This window comes from Cervus canadensis, chromosome 24 (genome assembly GCF_019320065.1).
Source record: "Cervus canadensis isolate Bull #8, Minnesota chromosome 24, ASM1932006v1, whole genome shotgun sequence".
NCBI classification, from domain to species: domain Eukaryota; kingdom Metazoa; phylum Chordata; class Mammalia; order Artiodactyla; family Cervidae; genus Cervus; species Cervus canadensis.
The window spans coordinates 11,515,263-11,537,116 of NC_057409.1; the positions used below are offsets into that span (position 1 = coordinate 11,515,263).

Consider the following 21,854-nt stretch of genomic DNA (forward strand, 5'->3'; position numbering starts at 1 on the left):
AGCCAGCTGCCTGGCTCCAGCAAACAACCCAGGCGTCCTCCATGCTGGCCATGCTCCCTTCCCTCCCTCAGTCCCCATGAGTCTTTGTGGGGTTCCCCCGGCTGGGGCCTGTGCACGTCAGGAGCCCCTTTTCCCTTTCTCTGGCTGCAGGAGACCAGCGCGGCGGTGGGGTCACTGAGGCCAGCAGCCTCCTGGGGGGCTCACCGCGGCGGCCGTGCGGCCGGAAGGGCTCTCCCTATCACACCGGGCAGCTGCACCCCGCGGTGCGCGTGGCCGACCTCCTGCAGCACATCAACCAGATGAAGACGGCCGAGGGCTATGGCTTCAAGCAGGAGTATGAGGTGCCTGGCCCCGTCCAGCTGGGACCCCTCGCTGGGGCCTCCCTGGCTCCTCCTTGCTGTGGACCCTGGCAGCCCTCAGCCGGTCCCTAGATGGATCCTTGCCCTGACAGTCCCCATCTCTAGCTAATTTCTTGACCTTGACCTTGACCCTAATCTCAGCCTGACCTGGTTTCTCCCTCATCCTAACCCTGACTTAAAAAGTGTCTGAATCTTGTCGGTCTCCGTCTGGATCCTACCAGGATCCTTCTATCCCTGATGTGAGCCTGACCACCAACACTGACCTTGACCTCTAGTCTAAACCCCAGTATGACTTTGACCCTAACTTTCATCCTAAGCTTCATTTGAACTCTGACTTGAATCCCATCCCACCTCCGTCTGGACTTAATTTGACCCTCACCCTTACCTTCGTCCCAGCTCAGACCTGGATTTGACCTAAACCTGACCTTCATTCTGAAATGTGTCTGAACTATAATTACCTCTTTCCCCCTCTTTTTCTCACTCCCCCCACCCCGCCGCTCGGTATTAAACTTAGTCCCTCACTTATAAAGGAATATACAGTGACTTTATCTCAGGCCCCAAGTTTAACCCTTGGGGTTAATCGTGGTCCTACCTCCTGCGGACAGGGTCGGGCCCTTGGGAGGGGAGGGGCTTCCTTCCCGCCACTAACTACCACTTTCCCTTCTGGCAGAGCTTCTTTGAAGGCTGGGATGCTACAAAGAAGAAAGACAAGGTCAAGGGTGGCCGGCAGGAGCCCATGCCTGCCTGTGAGTCCTGTGGGAGGGCCTGCGGTCTGGGGCAGTGGGTGGGAGGAAGCGGGAAGAGGGAGAGAGCCATTTATGGAGGGCCTGTCACAGGCCGGGCTGGGTGCTGAGCACCACGCTCCTCGTCTGACGTAGTGTTTTCCGCAGTCCTGTGACGAGGGATGTAGTAGAACTCCCACTTTACAGATGAGGAAACTGAGGCTTGGGAGGTTAAGCCTCCCTCCCGGGGTCACACAACTGATACTTGCCGGAGCAGCTCAAGGCCTTGTTGACGCTGCAGCCTCGACTAACCACCGGCCTGTGCTACCTCCAGCAATACGGAGGGCCTGCTCCTCAGCCCTGAGTCTCTAGGTTCCCTGACTGCCCTGCACGTGCCCCGGCTCTGGCCTCCAGGAGGCCTCGCCCCCATACCGCCCCAGCGCTGGGCTCCCCAGTTCAGCCCCTGCCCGCCCCATGGCCACGTGCTCTGTGTTTCCAGATGATCGGCACCGAGTCAAACTGCACCCGATGCTGGGCGATCCCGACGCCGACTACATCAACGCCAACTACATAGACGTGAGTGCCTCGCCCCGCTGTCGGCTGACTGGCCCCGGCCGCTCCGGGCTCACTGTCCAGGCGGGGCGGGACCCGGCAGGGAAGAAGTCGGGGTTCATGTGGCTGGATTCCTGAGCACCCCCACCTTCTGCCGTCAGCGCCAGGGAGCTCAGCGGAGTGGGGAGGACAGGGTGGGCGGCGGCTGTCAGGAGGCCTTCCCTGGGGTCGGGGTGTGAGTGAAGCAGAGTGGAGGCAAGAGGGCAGCCAGCCAGGCCTAGACGTGAGGACAGGTCCCCTCTCAGTGAGGGGCCCCGAGGCTGGAGGTGGGCTTCTCATGGCACGCAGTGAGGCTGAGTCAGGCAGGGGCTGGACTGTGAAGGCCTCGAATGGCAGGCTGAGGAGCTGGGCTTTTTTCCTAGGGGCATCAGGGAGCATTGGAAATGTTGGACTGTGACAAACTCAGGTTAATTGACCAGGTACTGTGTGCCAAGCACTGTGCTAAGCACTTTATGCCAAATATTTAATTGTCTATATTCCCGACAACCACCCCATGCTGTGGTCAGCATCGTGGCCTCACTTTACAGGAGAGGAAAACTGGGGCTCAGAGACGGGAAGCTACTTTTCCTAGGTCACCCAGCTAGCGAGTGGTCAAGAAGGGAGCCGCATCTCAGCTGGTCAGGGTCTCCAGAGCCTTTGCTGCTGACGACAAGGCTGTCCTGCCAGCCGCAGCAGCCACTGGTCAGGCTGGACCAGAGGGAGGAGGGGCCGGAGACAGCGCAGGCAGCCAGGGGGCCCTGGGCTTGGGTGAGAAGAAGAGGCGATGAATCCGCTCCCCAAGTGTGGATGAGAGTGGGACAGGACAGGCCCAGGGACGCTGATCAGACTCCCCAACCGGCAGCAAGTCGAGTGTGCAGAGAACCACTTATTCATTCATTAGATGTTAAATATATTTTGAGCATCTACTGTGTACCAGGCATGGTGCTGGCCACTGGGAATATACCTGTGAAAAAGGAGACATAGTCCTTGAATCCGTAGATTCTAGTCGGGGAGGCTCATGATCATACAAGTAAAGTGAATTCAGGTTAGTTGGGAAATCACAGGCCAGGAAAGAGGGATGAATGACTTTCTCAGCATTGTGTGGCAAGGTAGTGGTGGGGCCAGGTTTAGCCATGTTGGGCTGCATAGAGGCAGAGGGCTTGCGCTGGCTTTGGGTGGCTGCAGAGGGAAGGGAAGGGTAATCTCAGGCAGGACCAGCGTGCCAGGTCAGAGGTGGAGGAGGCATGTATCCGGAGCGGGGGGCAATCAGGGACGGTGGAGGTGACTTCTCCTCTCCTTCTTCACTTCCTCCTGGTGGCCAGATGCGCTCGCCCACATTTGCCAGAATCCCTTGCTTTCTACACGACCTCCCCACCCTCTCCCCAGGCTGCAGTATGGTCCAACCTGGCCTCGACTTGGGCAGCTCTGGGGACAGGGACAGTGGCCTTGCCTCGGGGTCCTCAAGGCCCTAGTCTGCTTCTCCTGGGGCCCTGCCAGGGCCCTGCCCATGCCCTTCTCTTGCCCAGGCCTGGGTGCTCTGCCTCGCCTGCTGGGCACCACCCATTCCAGCCACTCCTGTGCTCCGCCGTCCACCTCCATCTGCCTCTGGCCTAATATCTGTCTCTTTTGCTTTGTCCTGTTCCCTCACTGGAATCATTAAGATTCGGATAAACCGTGAAGTAAGTATCTCTCTCCCGTTTCCTCCTCCTCCTGTCTGTCTGACCGGCCGTATCTCAGGCTTTCTCACAATCTCTGGCTGTCTCTCTCTCTCTCTCTCGTCTCTGTCCTCCTTCTCCTCCACTTGTGTGCCCAGCACCAACCGTCCACTTCAGCAGCCTGGCCAGGGGCCGCCAGGGCTGAAAGTTTGACGCAACCCCTGTTGTAAACAATGCCCTCCATCTCCTCTACCCTAAGGGGGGCCTGCAGTGTCCGGGTGCCTCCCCAGGCCCCCCGGCCACCTCCCCGGCCACCACCTCTGTCGCCCTTCTCCCCAGTCCCTGTGCCCGATGAGTCCTCATTAGCCATACCTTCTGTGGGCCTGGGAGGGGTGGGGTGGGAGGAGCTGCCCTGGGTGCCCTGTCCCCCCACTGCTTGGGGGTCCAGGCCTTCCGGGAAGCAGGGGTGGCCCCAGGCACTCCCCTTTAGTAGTAGTTTCCCTTGTGTTCCAATCCCTTTGTCATCAGTTTGGTTGAAACTCAACCCTCACCGCTTTGCCCTCAAATTTAGCCCTAATTTGAGTGTTTTATTTTGGGGGAGCTGTTGGGTATTTTATCTTAAAAAATTGTGCTATGTTTGGGCCTTATAAGAATTAAAAAAAAATTTCATCTAGCAGTCCTCTCATTTGATTTTTTTAATATAATTTTTGTAATAGTTGATGCCTGATGGGATTATTTTGGGGGTACCTTGTCTATTTTATTTTCTTTTTTCTTTTACAAATATATGTCTGGCTTTTTTATGATTGGAAAAATGCAACTCATTATTAGACTTTCAGACAACATGTATATGCTTGGGACCTTGCACTAATATATAAAGCATAAGGTTCCTGCTGTCACATCTGCTAGAGATGACAGTTGTTCCTCATGTGCTCCTAGATACCGTCTGCCTTATTTTGAGTTTCTTTACACAGGTGATTTGTAAAGTTGCTAAACTTAAATGAAATATTAGACACACAGAAGGCAATGGGCCTTAGCAACCCCATTAGGAGGTGATGACTATAAATCATTATTTTTTTTTTCATTTTAGAATTTTTTTTTAATTTTAATTTTTAAATTTTTTTGGCCACACTGTGTGGCATATGGGATCTTAGTTCCCCAGTCAGTTTCCCAATCAGGGATTGAATCCACGCTTCCTGCATTGGGAGCGTGGAGTCTTAACCGCTGGACAGCTGAGCAAGTCCCTAGATCACTATATGTTTTTACATCTCAATCTCCATATAAAACATTCATTTAGTTGTTGCCAAACTCTTATGAAATACCCTGAGGGGACATGGCTTATTTCATTTACAAATGCCTGTTACCAAAAACATTGTTGGCTGAGTACATGCTCTGAGCCAGGCCCTTCTGGCACCTCATGTCATTTCTGCCACACTCCATGAGGTTGAGACCTGCATGTGGCAGATGACAAAATTGAGGCTTAGAAAGATTGAGTGGCTTACTCATGGCCCCAAGGCTCTGGATTAGCAGAGCTGGGGCCTCAAATCCAACCTGAGCCCTGTACCCTTCCATGAGACTCCCCCACCGTTACATGAGACCCTGGATCTCTCTCTTTGGGGGCATTGGGATGCCCCAGGGGCCTTGCCTACTGTGCAGGTAGTCAGTCTCCTAGCTCTGCCCATTCAAGGGCACCAGGGAGGTGTGGGTGTCTGCCCGGGAACAGGCTCCTAGGACATGCTTGATGCCCCAGAGTAGGAGCACCCCTGCTCTCTAATCCTGGTCTCTAAAGCGGGTGTGCTCAAGCTGGTCTCCTTATCTTCCTTTAACATCTGAGCATTTAAAACTTTCCATTTCACTGTCCTCTGTGTGACGTAATTGTGCAATAATGCACATGGGCCACTAAAAAGTGAATATGCAGATATTGAAAGCCATCTGTCTGAAAAATTATTGAGCTGTTTGCTGTATGTATTGATTAGCATTTGGGTGCTGGCAATATGCTGGGCACTGGAGACTCTGGCTCTTGTGTGAGAGTCTCAAGCAAACTGGCTTTAGGTGGAGTAGCCTGTTCCCAGCTTGACTGAGGCTGGGGATGGAGGGCAACACTGGCGGCACCTCTGCCGAGTGCCCCCTCTGACCCCAGTTGCCCAGCAGCTCCCCTAAAGACATGAAGCAGAGGCGTGGCTGGGGAGACAGTGGGAAGGAGTTAGGCTAGACCTGGAGAGGTTCCGGTAGTGAGGGTTGAGTGACTCTGGGAGGCTCTTCATTCTTGGTAACTTTGACTATGTTTTGGTCATTTTCATGGGAACTGTAGGTATACAGCACGTGCGTGTCTTGGTATTATCCTCATATTCTGGAGGAGGACAGAGGCTTAGAGAGTCAGAGAGCCTAGCTACTCCAAGTGTGTTTTGAGGCCCCGCCTTGGCACCACCTGGGATCTGGTTGGAAATGCACAATCCCAGGCCCCTCCCCATACTGGCTGAATCTGAATCTGCCTTTTAACAAGATCTCCAGGAGATTCACATGCACACTGAAGGCTGAGAAGTGCCTGCTCAGTGCCTAGAATCACACAGTTCCTATTTGGCAGCAGAGACCCAGCTCAACCTGACCCATGACTCGTATTCTTAACTCCTGTCGTGAACTGCTGTCTGCCCAGTAATTCTTGATGTTCACACCATTGAGATCTTCAGAGATACTTGTGGACATTTAAAGTGGTAGCAATAATAATGGCGACTCTTGATTAAGTCCTGGCTTTGTGTTTGCCATGTGCCAAGCCCTTAATGTGTGTAACTTTACCCTTCACAGCCGCCCAAGGAGATAAAGACCATAATTATTCCCGTTGTATAGATGCGAAAATACAGACATAGAGAAATAAAGGAATTTGCCCAACACTTAGCAGGAGTTGTGTAGAATTGGGCTTTGTATTCTGGCAGTCTGCCTGCAGGGCCCCTTGGGCCTGGGAAGCCCACCGGGTCACAGGTGGGAGCTGTGTCGAGGGTGTGAACTTAAGGCCAGCGGCTGATCTTGGTTGTTTCTTTCGCACCAGCTCTGCACTGCTTCTTACTGATCCCGTGTCACCTGCGCTGGTTCCTTGGGTGTCTCATGGGTGGGTCCCGCCTCAGGGTGGAAGTGGAGTCTGGCTGGTTCCACTTCTCAGCCTGGGGACTCTGGGGATGGAAGAGGAATATAGCTCTTGGCCTCTTTTGTGGGAGATAATACAGATAAAGTGCTTAGCACAGTATGTGTCCATAACAGGGCCTCAAACATTTATTATTATTTTAATAAATAACTGTGTAAGTTATTTATTATTGCTAGTATCATTATTATTGATTTTAAAGATTTTAAAAAACATTTTATCTAACGGCCATGAGCAACTCCTGTGCTCACTAGCTCCTAACCTGAAGCCTTCATTGGGCCACCTCAAGCCCTGGGTGACCGGGTCATGGGGAGGGACATTGCTCATTCTGGTTGCCCTGAGCAGGGTTGAGATAACTGACAAGACCCAGCCTGGGGCCTGGGGTTGCTTAGGGTCTCTGGGGCTTTGGGAACAGGGTAGGGTCACCCTGCAATGTATTTGTCTCCAAAGAGCAGCTGGGTTATAAGCAGATTATGGACAGTTATCCCCAATTATGAAAGGGGAGCCCCTCTAGGCCCATGAAGGAGTCGTGTCTTCCCTTGGGTCACGGAACAAAGATGGGTTTAAACCCACGACCCAGGTATCCAGGCTCTACTTCCTTCCTTACTTGGGGATGCTCAAAGGACAGGTCAAGAGGGTGGGGCACTTCCCTGAGTGGGGGCTGTGTGTGCAGCTTCTGGGAGAGGAGGGCAGGAGGGCCTGAGCAAGTGAGGGGCCGATCCTCGGGGTCTTAACATGCCCTCTTCTCCTGTTCCAGGGTTACCACAGGTCAAATCACTTCATAGCCACTCAAGGTACCTGGCACCTCCGCCCATGTTCCCCCCACCCCCTGCCCCAGCGTGCTGAGTGCCCTCTGCCTGCCTTCCTGCCTTCTCTGCTGATCTGTCTGCCTCCCTGTCTGCCTTCCATCTGTCTGTCTGTCTGGGCTTCTGGAATCTGGACATCCATATCTGTTCCCTCTTTGTGTTTGTGTCTCCCGATGTCTGCTGTCCGCATGTAGCTCCTGGTCCATCTGTCTGTCTGCATGCAAGAGGGCCAGCCGGCCTTGGTCCTCTTGGGTGTGGATTGTGCCTCTTGGTCTGGGGGCTGCCTGGGTCCCTCAGGCTGTGTCTTATCCTTTCCACTGTCCATCCCTCCTGGAGGCTTGTGCCATGGCCCTCCAGCTCTTCCTCCTGGGTTCCACTCAGGATGACCGGGGTCTCCAGGCAGGCTTTCCCTGATAATGACCACCCCAAGGGCCCAACGGGCATGAGTCGGCAGTTGATGGGGGTGTGTGGGGGTGAGCATGAAGCCCCCACTGGGGCTCAGGACCCTCCTGGCCTGCATCGGTGGTGTGGGGCAGTGGTGTGCTGGGCCTGGGTGGAGGCCTGGCCCTAGAGACAAGCCCTCTCTGCGCCCCAGGGCCAAAGCCTGAGATGGTCTACGACTTCTGGCGCATGGTGTGGCAGGAGCACTGTTCCAGCATCGTCATGATCACCAAACTGGTGGAGGTGGGCAGGGTAAGTGGGGCCCCGGGGGAGGGGGCATGGCAGGCAGGGGGGCAGTGAAGAGCCCGCTGAGCCTGCCCCTTGGGGCCTCCAGGTGAAATGCTCGCGGTACTGGCCGGAGGACTCCGACATGTACGGGGACATCAAGATCACGCTGGTGAAGACGGAGACTCTAGCTGAGTATGTCGTGCGCAGCTTTGCCCTGGAGCGGGTGAGTCTCCTGTGGTCACCAGGCCTCTCCCGGGGTGCCTGAGAAGGTGGGACAGGGCAAACCCCCCCCACCCCCTCCAACCCAGGAGTGGAGGGTGGGGATGGCACTCGGCATCCCGAGCAGGGTAGTCACAGTGCCTCACAGGGGGCGCTGTGAAAGGATGGAAAAGTGGCCATCTTGACTGGTGACTGCAAGAGGAAGTCAAGATGATGAGGATGGTGAGAATGTAGAGAACGATGCGGACCATGAGGATAACTGCCAGGTGCTGAACCTGCTCTGTGCCAGGCACTGTCCTCAGCCCGTCACACACATTGTTTCAGCCCTGTTTCAGTCTGTGGGTTAGGCCTTTGCCATCAGCCCCATTTTACAGATAGGGAAAGTGAGGCTCAAGAGTAGTTACATACTCACAAAAGGCCACAGGCGAGGGATGGCTAAGTCTTCTGGTCCACAGTCTTATTTGACTGTCTATAAAATCCTCAGAGGAAAGATAGTTTTCCCCCTTTGAACTAAGACTGGGAGCATCAAAATGATCTCTTAGGGCAGCTGTGTAGCAGGTGGCAGAAGTGGGTGACTTACAGTGCAGATTTGGCATCAGGCAGATCCTGGCCCAACCCCTGCCTAATGTGTGTCTTGTCTTCTTCGGGCAAGCGGTTTCTCATCTTTGAGGCTTTGGTTTCTTGCTTGTACAATGAGTCATTAATAGGCACCTCGTGAGTCTCACTGGGGTGAACCGAGTTCCTGCGGTGAGACGCTCACTCCCGTGCCTGGCACGCTGCAAGTGTCTGGTAGACACCAGCATCCAGTGCTTGGCACACTGCAGGTGTCTGGTAGATGCTGGCAGGGGCTCTGACTGTCACTTCTGTTGTCTCCCCAGAGAGGCTACTCTGCCCGCCACGAGGTCCGCCAGTTCCACTTCACGGCCTGGCCGGAGCACGGCGTCCCCTACCACGCCACGGGGCTGCTGGCCTTCATCCGGCGTGTGAAGGCCTCCACACCCCCTGACGCTGGGCCCGTGGTCATCCACTGCAGGTGGGGTGCTGGGGAGCCGAGCGAGAAGGGGTTGGAGAACGAGGTTGTTTGAGGTCCCTAAGGGAGGCTGGGCCCGAGTCCATCCTGCTCAGAGACAGAGGGCAGGGGAGAATGACCCCCTGATGCCCTTTGCCCTTTGAGCTTCGGCTCTGGGATTGGCATTGTCATGTATACATTGAGAGGTGTAGCTTATTATTATAGGCTATTATAATAATAAGTAAGCTTTAGGAATTTCCCCAAATTCACTGTGAAGGACTCAGCACTACTCAGATCAAGAAACAGAACATTAACAGAACCCAGAAGTCCCTGGAGCTCCCTTCTGGCCTGTACCCCACCTCCTCCCTTCCAGAGTGATCACTCTCCTAACTTCTAAGCCCGAGATTCATTGTGCATGCTTTTGAACTTTGTATCAATGGAATCACACATCAGGTGCTCCTTGGAGTCTGACTTTCTCTCAACCTTATGCTTGTAAGTTTCATCCGTATTGTATCCTATTCCACTGGGTGAACAAACCAGCATGTGTTTATCCATTCTGCTGTGGGCAGGCATTTGGGTGTTTTCCAGCTTTGAGCTTTTATGAACAGTGCCGCTAAGGACATTCTCTTACATGTCTTTTGGCTGACACACACACTCGCATTTCTGGGAGGGAGGTACGTAGGAGTGGAATCGCTCTGTGAATGTTCAGCCTTACTAGATACTGTGGACAGTTTTCCAAAGCGGTTTCACTAATTCCAGCCCCTATCAGTGGTATTTGGGATACCCACTGGCTGTGTGTCCTGGCCAACACGTTGCTCTCACCATTTTCAAACTTGAGATCTTGGTGTCATCTTTGTCCTCCCCACTCCTCTCAACTCTGCTCCACCTGGTGCTAAATGTGAGGATTCCAGAGATGGGTTCGACCCCATCCAGCTCTCAAGGAGCTCACAGTGAGGTAGGGAGACATCCCCATAAACAGTGACCACGGAGCAGGGAAGGGGGTTTTGGTAAGAGTCCACCCAGCTTGCTCTGGGAACTCAAAAACCTGACATTTCCTGAAGGCTCCACTGACTATGTGAGTGGGTTTAAGTGTGTAGGGCTTTGAAGGGTGTGTAGGAGATTTCCAGACATCAAGGAAACCAGAGTATTCTTGGATTAAGCTGAGTGTCACTTTTGTTCCTCTTCCCCTGTCAGAGCTGCCAAGTTGAGCTGGTTTCAGATCTGCATTCTCTCCACCCTTTCTTTCCTCTCCATCTCCAAGGCCCAGCTCCCGCTCTGCCTTCTGTCACATTTCCCCGGAACTCTTCCAGCAGCCTCCTCCCAGGCTCTGCCAGTGTCGCCCATCGCCTGTGTGGTGTAGATATGGCCCAGGGCCCCAGGTCTGCTCTGTTCTTCTTCGAGGTCCTGGGCTCCCTCCCCAAGCCTCTGACCTGGCCCCGGGTTCTCTCTCCCCAGCGCGGGCACTGGCCGCACGGGGTGTTACATCGTTCTGGATGTGATGCTGGACATGGCGGAGTGCGAGGGCGTCGTGGACATCTACAACTGCGTGAAGACCCTCTGCTCCCGGCGCGTCAACATGATCCAGACCGAGGTGGGGGTGCGGCGCTCCCCCCACAGTCCCTCCAGGACAAGAGTCCCTCGTGTAGGAGCTCGAAGCTGGTGGAGGGTGTCAGAAAGGTGTCTAGGATGTCCCCCTGTCCTTTCCCATCCCTGGACTTGGCCTGCCAGCCTCTTTTTTTAAAAAATTTATTTTTGATTTTTTTTTTGTTTGTTTTAAACTGTTTTTTATTTATGCTGTGAGTGTGAGCTTTTGTGTTTAGACCTCTGATAACTCATAAATAAGAACATCATATAATGGCATCATGTAAATAATACTGCATGTTTGTGAGGCTATGATGTTTGGGGTTATCTCATTTGATTGTTACAACTGAGATATTTAGAGCAGAAGGAATTCTTTTTTTTTTTTTTTATTTTGAGCAAATTATTTATTGACACAGAGCCTGTTTACTCAGTTGATTTGGATGAGATGGTTGGATGGCACCACCGAGGCAGTGGACATGAACTTGGGCAAACTTGGGGAGATGTTGAGGTTCAGGGAAGCCTGGCACGCTGCAGTCCATGGGGTTGCGAAGAGTCGGACACGACTTGGCGACTGACCAACAGCGTAGCTGATTTACAATGTTGTTAATTCCTGTTGTACAGCAAAGTGATTTGGTTATACATATGTCCTTTGTTTTTTTGAATATTGTTTTCTATAATGGTTTATCACAGGATATCTTTTAAGATTGGAGGATAATTGCTTTACAAAGTTGTGTTAGTTTCTGCTGTATAACCACATGAATCGGCCATAAGTATACCTATATCCCCTCCCTCTAAAGCCTCCCTCCCCATTCCGTGCCATCCCATGCCTCTCGGTCATCACAGAGCTGCCAGCCTCTCAGGATCTTCCCAAGCTCAGCTCCACTGTGTTCACTTGGGTGAGGTCACACAGCATTGGGCCAAAGTCATAAGTTCTACCGTTAAGACATAATGCTTATTGGGTTTGTCTCCTCTCTAGATGTGTGACCCGGGGCTGTCCCCTCACCCTCAGAGCTTCTCGTAGGGTTATTATGGGATGAAATGTGAGATCAATGAGCAAATATCCGTGCAGGCTGTTTCAAGTATGGTGGGTCCCAAATGTGGTAACACATGGCTGGATTCCACCTCAGAGCACCCCAGCTGCAACTTTGAACTTGCCTCCTCCTGACCCTGAAATCTCTCACTTCTGCTCCCCTCCTGGTTCCTCATATTCTCTCCTCTTGTTCCAGGAGCAGTACATCTTTATCCATGATGCAATCCTGGAGGCCTGCCTGTGTGGGGAGACCACCATCCCTGTGAGCGAATTCAAGGCCACGTACAAGGAAATGATCCGCATTGACCCTCAGAGTAATTCCTCCCAGCTGCGGGAGGAGTTCCAGGTGGGGCATGAGTGTATGTGTTTAGGTGTGACTTGTGAGTGAGTCAGTGAGCATGTGTGTGGTATTGGGAGGCCCTCAGTGCTGCAGGGGGCTTCCCTGCTGGCTCAGATGGTAACGAATCTGCCTGCAATGCAGGAGACCTGGGTTTGATCCCTGGGTTGGGAAGATCCCCTGGAGAAAGGAAAGGCAACCCACTCCAGTATTCTTGCCTGGAGAATCCCATGGACAGAGGAGCCTGGTGGGCTACATACAGTCTCCATGGGGTTGCAAAGAGTCAAGACACGACTGGGTGACTGAACAACATCAAGAAGAACAAGAAGAAGAAATGGAGACTCCATGAATCAGGGTGCCTGAGGCATGGAGGCAGGAGGGGAGGGGAGGTGGCCCAGGGTCCCCGGCTTGCTCGTGTGCCAGGTGTTCCTTGACAGGGCCGGGAAGGTGACCTCCTGCATCAGGTCCCTGGAGTCTGCTTTGTGGAAGATGCGGGGTTTTCAGGGCTTGGCTCCTGGTAACGATCCTCACGGTGCCTTCTTGTGTATTGAAGGTGGTACAGGTGCCAGGCTTGCTGTTATCTCACTTTATTCCCCCAGCAATCCCCTGGGGTAGGCAAATAATTATTCCGTTTTACAGCAGAGGGAGAACGAGGCTTAGAGATAGAGTAGCTTGTCTACAGTACACAGGTGTCAAGGAAGTAGACTCCAGTCTCCAGAGCTCTGTCCAGGCCCTGCACAGCCTGGATCCAGGGAGCCTGGGTCCCTCTCTCTCTCTCTCTTTTCTCTCTGGACCTCAGTTTCTCCATCCATAAAATGGGCATAATAACCCAGCCCAGTCTCCTTCACGGGGCTTCATTGGGGGAGGAGAGCCCCACAAACACGGGGCATCACCTTCCCGTCCTCTCCCTCTCTGTAGACTCTGAACTCGGTCACACCGCCGCTGGATGTGGAGGAGTGCAGCATCGCCCTGCTGCCCCGGAACCGGGACAAGAACCGCAGCATGGATGTCCTGCCACCTGACCGCTGCCTGCCCTTCCTCGTCTCCACGGACGGGGACCCCAACAACTACATCAATGCGGCCCTGACTGACGTGAGGCGCGGGGGTGGGCTGGGCTCTGGGACACCCTCACCCAGCAGTGAGGGAAGGTGCAGGAGCCGGGGGGACAGAACTGAGGATTCAGGTTAGGGGAGCCCTCTGCCTCTCTGGGGCGGCCCCTTGGGTGGCCTTCCTCCGCACCGCCCAGGGATCTTCTATTCGGCCCCTTGGGTGGCCTTCCTCCCCACCGCCCAGGGATCTTCTATTCAGGGCACTCAAGAACCAGTGCTCCCCCTCAGGTCTTACCCTCGGCCTGAGTAGGGATCTGAGTGGTGGAGTTCAGGCAGGGCTGTCTCCAGGGTCAGGCCCAGCAAAGCCTGGGGTAGGATGAGTGATTCAAGGGCTTTGGCTGGGGAGGTTGGGAGGGTTTGGGGTTGGGATGTGAGATTTGGTATCTGGAGTCAGGGGAGCTTGTCCTGGGGTGGTGGGGTGAGAGCCTGCCTAGGAACCTGGCCGGGAGTAGTGACTTGCCCCCACGCCTAGCCATCTGAGGTCTCAGGAGCTGTTTAGAAGCCTCTACTCCCAGCTCAGGAGGCTCCACCCCCTTTATTGGGCTTTGCAAACAGCGCCAGGGGATTTAGGGTCCATGAATGACTTCAGGGTGCCACTGCCTGAGGGGGACAAGTCTTGTGAGTGTCCCCCTATTCCTTCCCAAATGGAACCAGTTTGAGAGAGAGGTGCAGGGGGCAGACAGGTGGAGGTACGATGTTACTGTTGTAAGGAAACTGGTGAGACTGGAGAAGGTGACTTCAGCTGTGTGGCTACGTGGACGGCTCCTCCTTCAGCCTCGGCAGGCAGACCTGTCCTCTCAGACTCAGCGGTCCAGCTGGAGCCCCTCCCCGCAAAGGGCAGGCCTTTACATGTTGGCGGGGAGCGGCAACAGTTGAATGCACAGCTTCTGAGGAAGAGCTGGTCTGGAAAGAGAGTGGGAGGGCCTTCCCTTTGGGAGCTGAGCACTTCCGGTCTTGTCCCAAATCCACCCGTGAAGGTGGATGTCACCGCTGGACGTCCTGTCACCACTGGATGTCCCTCCATGTGGAGATGAGAGCTGTGGGGAGGGAGCTTCCCCCACCGCAGGGATGAGGCAGATGGGCCTTTCCTGGCCCAGTTCTTAGCCAGAGCCCCTTGGCACAATGGTGCAGGGAACAGTGGGGTTTCTCCAAAGAGAGAAAGCTCCCACACTTCCTTCCCGGGGGCTTCCTGGAGTGAGCTGAAGGCAAGCAGGGGCGAGCAGTCCCAGCCACTGAAGGGAGTGAATGGGGAGGCGGCTGGGGTCCTGGGGAGGTGGCCTCGGGTGCCGGTGAGCTTTGGAGGGGGATGTAGGGATCTGGCCTCTCTCTCAGCTTGCTCTCTGGCCTCAGCGTGCCCGTCTGCACATGGGGGCGATGGAGAGGAGGCTCTCTGAGGTCCTGAGCCCCTGAGCTGGAGAGGGTCACAGTGGGCTCCTTGGCCGTGGTGGGAATGGGCTGGTCCGGTGGAGAAGCTTTCTTGGGGCCGTGATATCTCACACTTGATCCCAGCCATGCAGGCCCTGCTGCTTGCATTGTGGTGAGCTTGTCTGGGGGCCAAGTGGGGGCCGTTTTTGGTGGTTGAGTCTGCAGGGAGCCACACTGGGTGCCCAGGCCTGAGTTTTGGGGTCTGTCTGGGCTCAGTGTTGGGGAGCTTTCGGTGGGTCCTGGGGAGGGGAGGGGGTGGTAAGAGAAGAGCATCAGGAGAGGCAGGGGACATGGCATGCGGGGGACAAGGCAGGGTAGAGGAGGAGACTTGGGACTGGAGCACTGAAATGGGGGGAGGGCTGTGGCTGGCTCACCTGTGGGGCAATGTCAGGAGTGGGGAGTGGAGTCAGTACTGGCCACTGGTCTGGGGGCTTGGGTTGGGGTCTCAGACCCTTCATCCATGGAGTTGGAAGGCACCTAGGTATTTGTTTATTAAAAAAATATTTCTTGAACTCCTATAAAGTTCTGGTCACAGGCCACACCCTGAAAAAAATCTGCTCTCCTTAACCTTGCCTTTGGGGAAATAGGTTGAGACAGTCAACAAACAAGTGTACAATGGACTGTCAGTTACTGTTAATTTCTAAAAAAAGCAACCAGATACAGCAAGTGTTTCATGTGGGTTTTGGGGTATGCATGTGGTTATTTTTGATGAATTGGTAAAGAGGGCCTCTTTGAAGAGGTTGAAGTTAAGCAATGGCCAGAAAGAAGTGAGGGAGAGAGCCCTGTACACCTGGGAAATTTGTTCCAGGCAACAGGAATAGCAGGTGCAAATAGCAAGGGAGCAAGCTTGGCCAGCCTCTGCCCACCATGCCCATTGCCACCTATTGGGAACTTTCGGCTATTTAGCTCAGGGGGGCCATGGGCTTGGGCCTTAGAGGCTTGGGGGCTCACCCTGTCAACTCAGGCCCCACGGTGCCGGCCAACCTCCACATTGGGTCCCTGGAGGCAGCCTGGTCCTGTGGGGTGGAGCTGGGGTGGGCAGGGCGGGAGGACATGGGACAGAAGCTTGGCGATGTTGGGTGCTGAGTCCCAGTTTCCCTGCAGAGCTATACCCGGAGCGCGGCCTTCATCGTGACCCTCCACCCGCTGCAGAGCACCACTCCCGACTTCTGGCGGCTGGTCTATGACTACGGGTGCACCTCCATCGTCATGCTCAACCAGCTGCACCAGTCCAACTCCGCCTGGGTGAGGGCTCCGCTGGCCAGGCAGGCTAGCCACCTGCTGCCCAGGACCTCGGTCTGTTCAAGGGCACATGGCAAAAGTCAGGGGTTGGACCCCAGCTCTGCCACCTACTTGCTGAGTTGCCTCAGATGTGTCCTACTCCCTCCCAGAGCCTCAGTTTCCTTGTCTGTAAAACCAGGCTCAACCTGGAGAAAAGTAGCTGCTCTTTATGGAGCATCTGATGTGTACTAGGGACTCTGCTTTGCACTTATGGGCTTCAGGTGAGAGAATTAAGACCCAGAGAGGTGAAGGGACTTCTCCCAGGTCACACAGCTGGGAAGTGGCAGAGCCATGCCCCTTGCCTGGGGCTGCCTCCTCCCAGAGCCTCTGCTTTCTGTCACTCAGCTAATCATGGGGGCCTTTGAGGCAGAGTAAAAGTCCAGCCTCCTTACTTTCTGACAGTTTGATTGAGGGTAAGTTAATATACCTCTTTGAGCCTCAGTCTCCTTTTCTGTGAGATGGGGACTATCTCAGCACCTGTTCTGTCATGAGATTATTGTCAGGATTGTGTGAGATGTACGTGGGATGCTTGGCATTGCGCTGTGACTGGCATATAGCAGGTGCTCAGTACACGGCAGGGGTGAAGATGATGAAGGCGACCATTGCTTCTGAGGATGGTCCAGATGGTGGTCAGTGATCTCAGCCTGAGGCAGCTCCCCTCATTTCTTTCTGGGGCTCTGAAAGCTGGAACTCCTGGGAGGTCCAGACACCCCACCTTCCAGCTCCGTATGACCATTGCTATAAGATGAGCATGACAGCCTGGAGATGACTGCCTGGAGAAGATTGTTAACTGGGTTCCTTGAAAGTCAGGTAGTTGGTATAAATGACCTAGGACTTCAGGGTAATGGGCTCCAGGACCTGGGCAGGGGTCTAGGGGAATCCCACGTTGCAAAGGAATCCCATGTTACTAAGATGGAGAGGAGGGACCCAGAGGGAGGCTCACAGAGATGTCATTCACTAGTCACACGTTTGTTCATTCATTTGCTCATGGGCCACTCCCTGTCTGCCTGGTGGGGAGGTAGAAGGAGAACACGTGGCCCCTCCCAGATCTCATCGTTTGGGGGAAGCAGGTTCTGAAACTGATCATGACAGCAGAGGCAGAGGGCTACCATGGAGCTGGTACAGGGACACAGAGGAGCCTGGGGGATGGTGTATCAGGGAGGGCTTCCTGGAGGAGGTAATATCTGAGCTGAGAGGTACAGGAAGGGTAGAGTTGAGTTGGTGAAGAGATGGGGGACAAGTGGTCCATGGAGAGAGAGCAGCACGTGCAAAGGCCTGAATGCAAGGAGTTGCCAGGACCTCAGGAGAAAGAGGAAGGTGGTGTCTTCCCTTCGTGGTCAGAGAGGGAGGTTAGATGGAGCAGTGTGTTGTCTGGGATGGGCCTTGGGGACCATTTCACAGCTGGAGAAACTGGGGCTCGGAGGAAGGAAGAGCCTCGCTAGAAGGCTATACTAGAAAGCTGGGGCCTCAGACCAACTCCCCAGAAGACCCATGTATTATGTGTAACGGGGCTGTGCCTTCTCTGTGGCTTGAGAATGCAACCTGGAGTGGGGTACATTTAGGACCCTGACTCCACGGAGGGGTCCTGGGGCCGGAGTAAAGGGATGCTAAGCTGTGCTGCAGCAGAGGGACACCCCATGTCTGTAAGCTGATGCTGGAGGGCTGAGGCAGCGAGAGAGAAGGCCATGGGGCAGGGGTGTTGGGGCGGGTGGGGATCATTTGAGGCCTGTCCTTGGAAGAAGGCAGCCTGGGGGAAGCGTATGTGCTTGTGACGGTGTTAGGTGTAGCTGTCTAGTGGCATGGCGGTGTCAGTGAACCCACAACAAAAGGTTTGTCTTGGCTATCTTGAGTGTATCAGTACAAATGCACTGGGACGGGTGTACATGTGATCTGATAGGTGAGTGGTGGGATGTGGGGGGGAACTGAACGTGAGTCTGCAGTGAGTGGTGGGCTCCTGGGCAAGCATGGAGGTCTGCGGGTGGGTGTGAGCAGCAGCTGCCCACCAGCTCTGCTCAGCTCAGCTGGCCTCCCCGTCCCGCACTCCCAGCCCTGCCTGCAGTACTGGCCGGAGCCAGGCCGGCAGCAGTATGGCCTCATGGAGGTGGAGTTCGTGTCGGGCACAGCGGACGAGGACTTGGTGGCCCGAGTTTTCCGGGTGCAGAACATCTCTCGGGTGAGTGGGGTGGGAGCCCCAGGATGAGGACCTGGGTGGGGGCTGGGCGGCCTTGAATGACCCTCTCGAGGTCCCCAGGGGGCTGTGGAACCCTGGTACTCACGTCCCCTGGCTGATTGCTCCCGCCCCAGATGCAGGAGGGGCACCTGCTGGTGCGACACTTCCAGTTCCTGCGCTGGTCCGCCTACCGGGACACGCCTGACTCCAAGAAGGCCTTCCTGCACCTGCTGGCGGCGGTGGACAAGTGGCAGGCGGAGAGTGGGGATGGGCGCACCGTCGTGCACTGCCTGTGAGTGCCGGCCCTCCCTCGGGTGGGGAGAGGACTTGGGGCGCCGTGGACCAGGGGCAGAGGTCAGGGTGAGAGAGGGCTTCCGGGCTGGCACCAAAGCCCTGAGCCTCCAGTCAGTATGGCCAGGTGAAGCTGACCCCACCTTCCTTGGAGGAGCCCTGTCACTTTCCAGGGTGTGGACTCCAACCTCAACACATGACCAGTGTAGCCTCTGTGTGATGTTTGACTTTGCCAGTTTAATTGGAGAGAGTCCTGTCTAAACAGTTGAACCCGATACGGTGGTGGTACATTTTTTTAAGCCAATGGAATCCTGGCCTTTGTTCATGCCTGCATGCGTGTACTTTCTTTCTTTCCTTCCTCATGCATTCATTTACATGCCTCACTCACAGATTCATCTATTCACTCACATCTGGGTGCACTCATTCCTTTTCCCCCCACCATGTTTTCATGCTTTCAGCACCTACTCACCCCAGTGCCAGGCTGGGCACACAGGATGCAGGGGCAAGGAGCTGAGTCAGTCAGGGCCTGGCCCTTTCAAGGGCTTTTGGTTTTAGTGGGAGATGCCCCTCGGGAAGGGGACAGAGGGCCTGGTCCGTCCCCCATCTCCCAAGAGGACCCCCACCCTCGGGGTCACAGAGAGCAGAGGAGGGAGAGGGCTGGGGGAATCAGAGGGTCTCGCTGTGGGGGCCGCCCGTTTGGGAGTGTCTCTGTGCGTTTGAGGCTGTGTCTGTGATACTGGGGGGGTGACTGGTGATCTCTGTGTTTGTTTTGCACTCTGCTGTCTGGTTTTTTGCTTGCTGCCCTTCAGCGCCCTTCTGTCACTGTCTGTCTGGGTGTCTTTCCCCTGGAGTGTGTCGACTCCTTGTTCTCAGAATCTTCTCTGTTTCTCTTAGAGGTTCTGTTCTAGATACCTTCCGCTTCGGATGCTAGTCTTTTATCCTCTGACTCCGCCCCCTTAACCATCGCTTCCTGCTGCTCACCTTTGGGCTCTCTGACCCCTTCCATCTGGGTTTCCTAGCCCCACCCCTGTGGGTTCACTGACCTCTCCCTTCTAGGTTCCCAGGCCCTACTCCTCCCTTCCGGGAGTCCTAGCCCCTCCCTTCCGGGTGTCCTAGCCCCTCCCTCCTGGGTGTCCTAGCCCCTCCCTTCCGGGTGTCCTAGCCCCTCACTCCTGGGTGTCCTAGCCCCTCCCTCCTGGGTGTCCTAGCCCCGCCCTCCTGGGTATCCTAGCCCCTACCTTCCGGGTGTCCTAGCCCATCCCTCCTGGGTGTCCTAGCCCCTCACTTCTGGGTTCCCTGATTTCTCTCTTCTGGGTTCCCTGGCCCAGCCCTTCTTAGTTCACCCTACCCCGCAAGCCCACCCCCAGATCTTTTCATGTCTCTCCTGTAGAAATGGGGGCGGCCGCAGCGGCACCTTCTGCGCCTGCGCCACTGTCCTGGAAATGATCCGCTGCCACAACCTGGTGGACGTTTTCTTTGCTGCCAAAACGCTTAGGAACTACAAACCCAATATGGTGGAGACCCTGGTGAGGAGCCCTGTACCCCTTGCCCGTCCGCTTCCAACTTCCCGGTGCACACCCGACCAGGCCCCCCTCAGATACCTTCTCCCGTATCTGGGCCCCACAGTTGGGCCTTGGGGTCTAGTCCTGTGGTGTGAAAGCGTCACCCCCATTTCTCCCCTTCTCCCCGACCGTGGGGCAGAGAGGGACCGGCTGGTGACTCCTTCCCTCCCTCTCCCAGGATCAGTACCACTTCTGCTATGACGTGGCCCTGGAGTACCTGGAGGGGCTGGAGTCAAGATAGCAGGGGCCCCTGGCCTGGGGCACCCACTGCGCACTCAGGGCCAGGCCCACCATCCCCAACGGACGGACGAGGAAGACCTGCGCCCTCAGGGAAAGCACCAGAGTGGGTGCTGGGCCAGCCTGGTGCCCCCTTCCACTGTGGGCAAGGCCTTTCAGCACGGCCGTGAGCAGGCTGCGGGCCAAGGAGGAGCTTAGCAAGACTGCAGCCCAGCCCGCCTCCACGGGGTCCTGCAGGCCTGCTGAGAGGCCTGGCACCGCCTGGCAGAGTGACCGGCTCAGAACTGCCACCTTAGGGGGACCCAGGCTCAAGCCCCTGGACTGCATCCCAGCCCTTGGCAGAGATGAGTGAAAGCCCTGCAGAGCAAATGGCAGGCCAGGGTTTCCACCCAGCTTGGCCCGACGTGGGGAGAGCGTGCACTGTGGCTTGGTGTCTAATATCCCATCTGGCCAGCCCCTGTGGGTCTTGGGAGACCACACACTCAGCCCTGATTCTCCAGTGGGCACTTCAGACTGGTCCTCACAGGGGCAACTTCAGCTCCCTTCTCCACCCCCCGCCTCCCTGCAGCCCTGGGGCTATTTTGCTCATGGTCCCCCCCACCCCCACCCCAAACTTCTGCTTCCCCGAATGTGCCCTGAGCTCCCCCGAACCAGGATCTGCCCATCCCTCCCCTGTCCTGTGTGGGTTCCCTTCCCTGCTTGACCCAATGTCTGCAGAATGAAGTCACCTCAGCCCCCTCTGCCTGTCACTTCAGGCTTCACTGGCTGGGTCCTGCTCCGCCTGGGTCAGTGACAATCGGCAAGGCTGAACAACAGACCCTGGGGTTGAGGTCCCTGTGGCTCCTGGTCAGGGTGCCTCCTGGGGTGCTGTTAAATCAGGGGTGCTCACCACCCCCTAGGGTTTGGAGAAAGAAGGTATATTTTGAGATGGAAGATCAATGCTTTTCTGTTTATTTTTCGATGGGTGGGTGGGAAGGTCTCTTTAAAATGGGGCAGGCCACACCCCCATTCCGTGCCTCAATTTCCCCATCTGTAAACTGTAGATATGACTACTGACCTACCTCGCAGGGGGCTGTGGGGAGGCATAAACTGGTTGTTTGTAAAGCGCTTTGTAAATAAACGTGCTCTCTGAATGCCACCGAGCAGCCTTGTGTGTGTCTGACCAGCGTGACTGGGACCTCCTCACCTGCCCCCAGCCTTCCAGTGTAGCGGGACGGCCCTGGTCTGGCCTTGGATTTTCCATCCATAAAACGGGGGGAGAGGCATGGACCTGAGCATCGTTCAGCGGTCTTCCACTTGCAGAGCTGGCTCCACCCAAGCCTCTGAAGCACTTACTCAGTGTAAGGGGGCTTTATCCTGAGACCTCTGAGGGCCACGGAGCTGCCTCTCAGCCCTCGTGGGCCTGGACCCAGTTTGAGCTCCTTTGGGAGAGAGCTCCTGAGAAGCTCAGGCTTCAGTGTCAGACAGATGGTCCCCCAGGGCTGTGAGACCCTGGGCCAATCAGTTGCCTTTCCCGACCTTGGTTTCTTTCCCATCTGTAAAATGGAGACAGTTCTATTTAGGATGAAATGAGACAGTGATTAAGTTCCTGTGTGGTGGTGGGTGTGTGGAAAGAGCTCCATTTAAAACAACACAGACGGGACAGGGTGGACCCACATTTTGTGGGGATGG

At 55.4% G+C, this 21,854-nt stretch overlaps 1 protein-coding gene across 4 annotated transcripts in view; it reads left to right on the forward strand.

Moving 5' to 3' along the window:
- The window catches only part of PTPRU (protein tyrosine phosphatase receptor type U), an 88,081-nt gene extending 66,760 nt beyond the window's left edge, over positions 1–21,321 (forward strand). For all 4 annotated transcript variants that reach the window (XM_043445391.1, XM_043445394.1, XM_043445393.1 and 1 more), the window contains 15 exons: positions 151–341; positions 1,030–1,105; positions 1,581–1,657; positions 7,215–7,251; positions 7,859–7,956; positions 8,039–8,155; positions 9,030–9,184; positions 10,616–10,751; positions 11,968–12,117; positions 13,027–13,200; positions 15,747–15,887; positions 17,971–18,096; positions 18,228–18,385; positions 19,775–19,910; positions 20,125–21,321. In XM_043445391.1, coding sequence (XP_043301326.1) covers positions 151–341; positions 1,030–1,105; positions 1,581–1,657; positions 7,215–7,251; positions 7,859–7,956; positions 8,039–8,155; positions 9,030–9,184; positions 10,616–10,751; positions 11,968–12,117; positions 13,027–13,200; positions 15,747–15,887; positions 17,971–18,096; positions 18,228–18,385; positions 19,775–19,910; positions 20,125–20,187 — 1,835 coding nt within the window. In that variant the 3' untranslated portion in view covers positions 20,188–21,321. The remainder of the gene's footprint in view (positions 1–150; positions 342–1,029; positions 1,106–1,580; positions 1,658–7,214; positions 7,252–7,858; positions 7,957–8,038; positions 8,156–9,029; positions 9,185–10,615; positions 10,752–11,967; positions 12,118–13,026; positions 13,201–15,746; positions 15,888–17,970; positions 18,097–18,227; positions 18,386–19,774; positions 19,911–20,124) is intronic.
- The last annotated feature ends 533 nt before the right edge of the window (positions 21,322–21,854 follow it).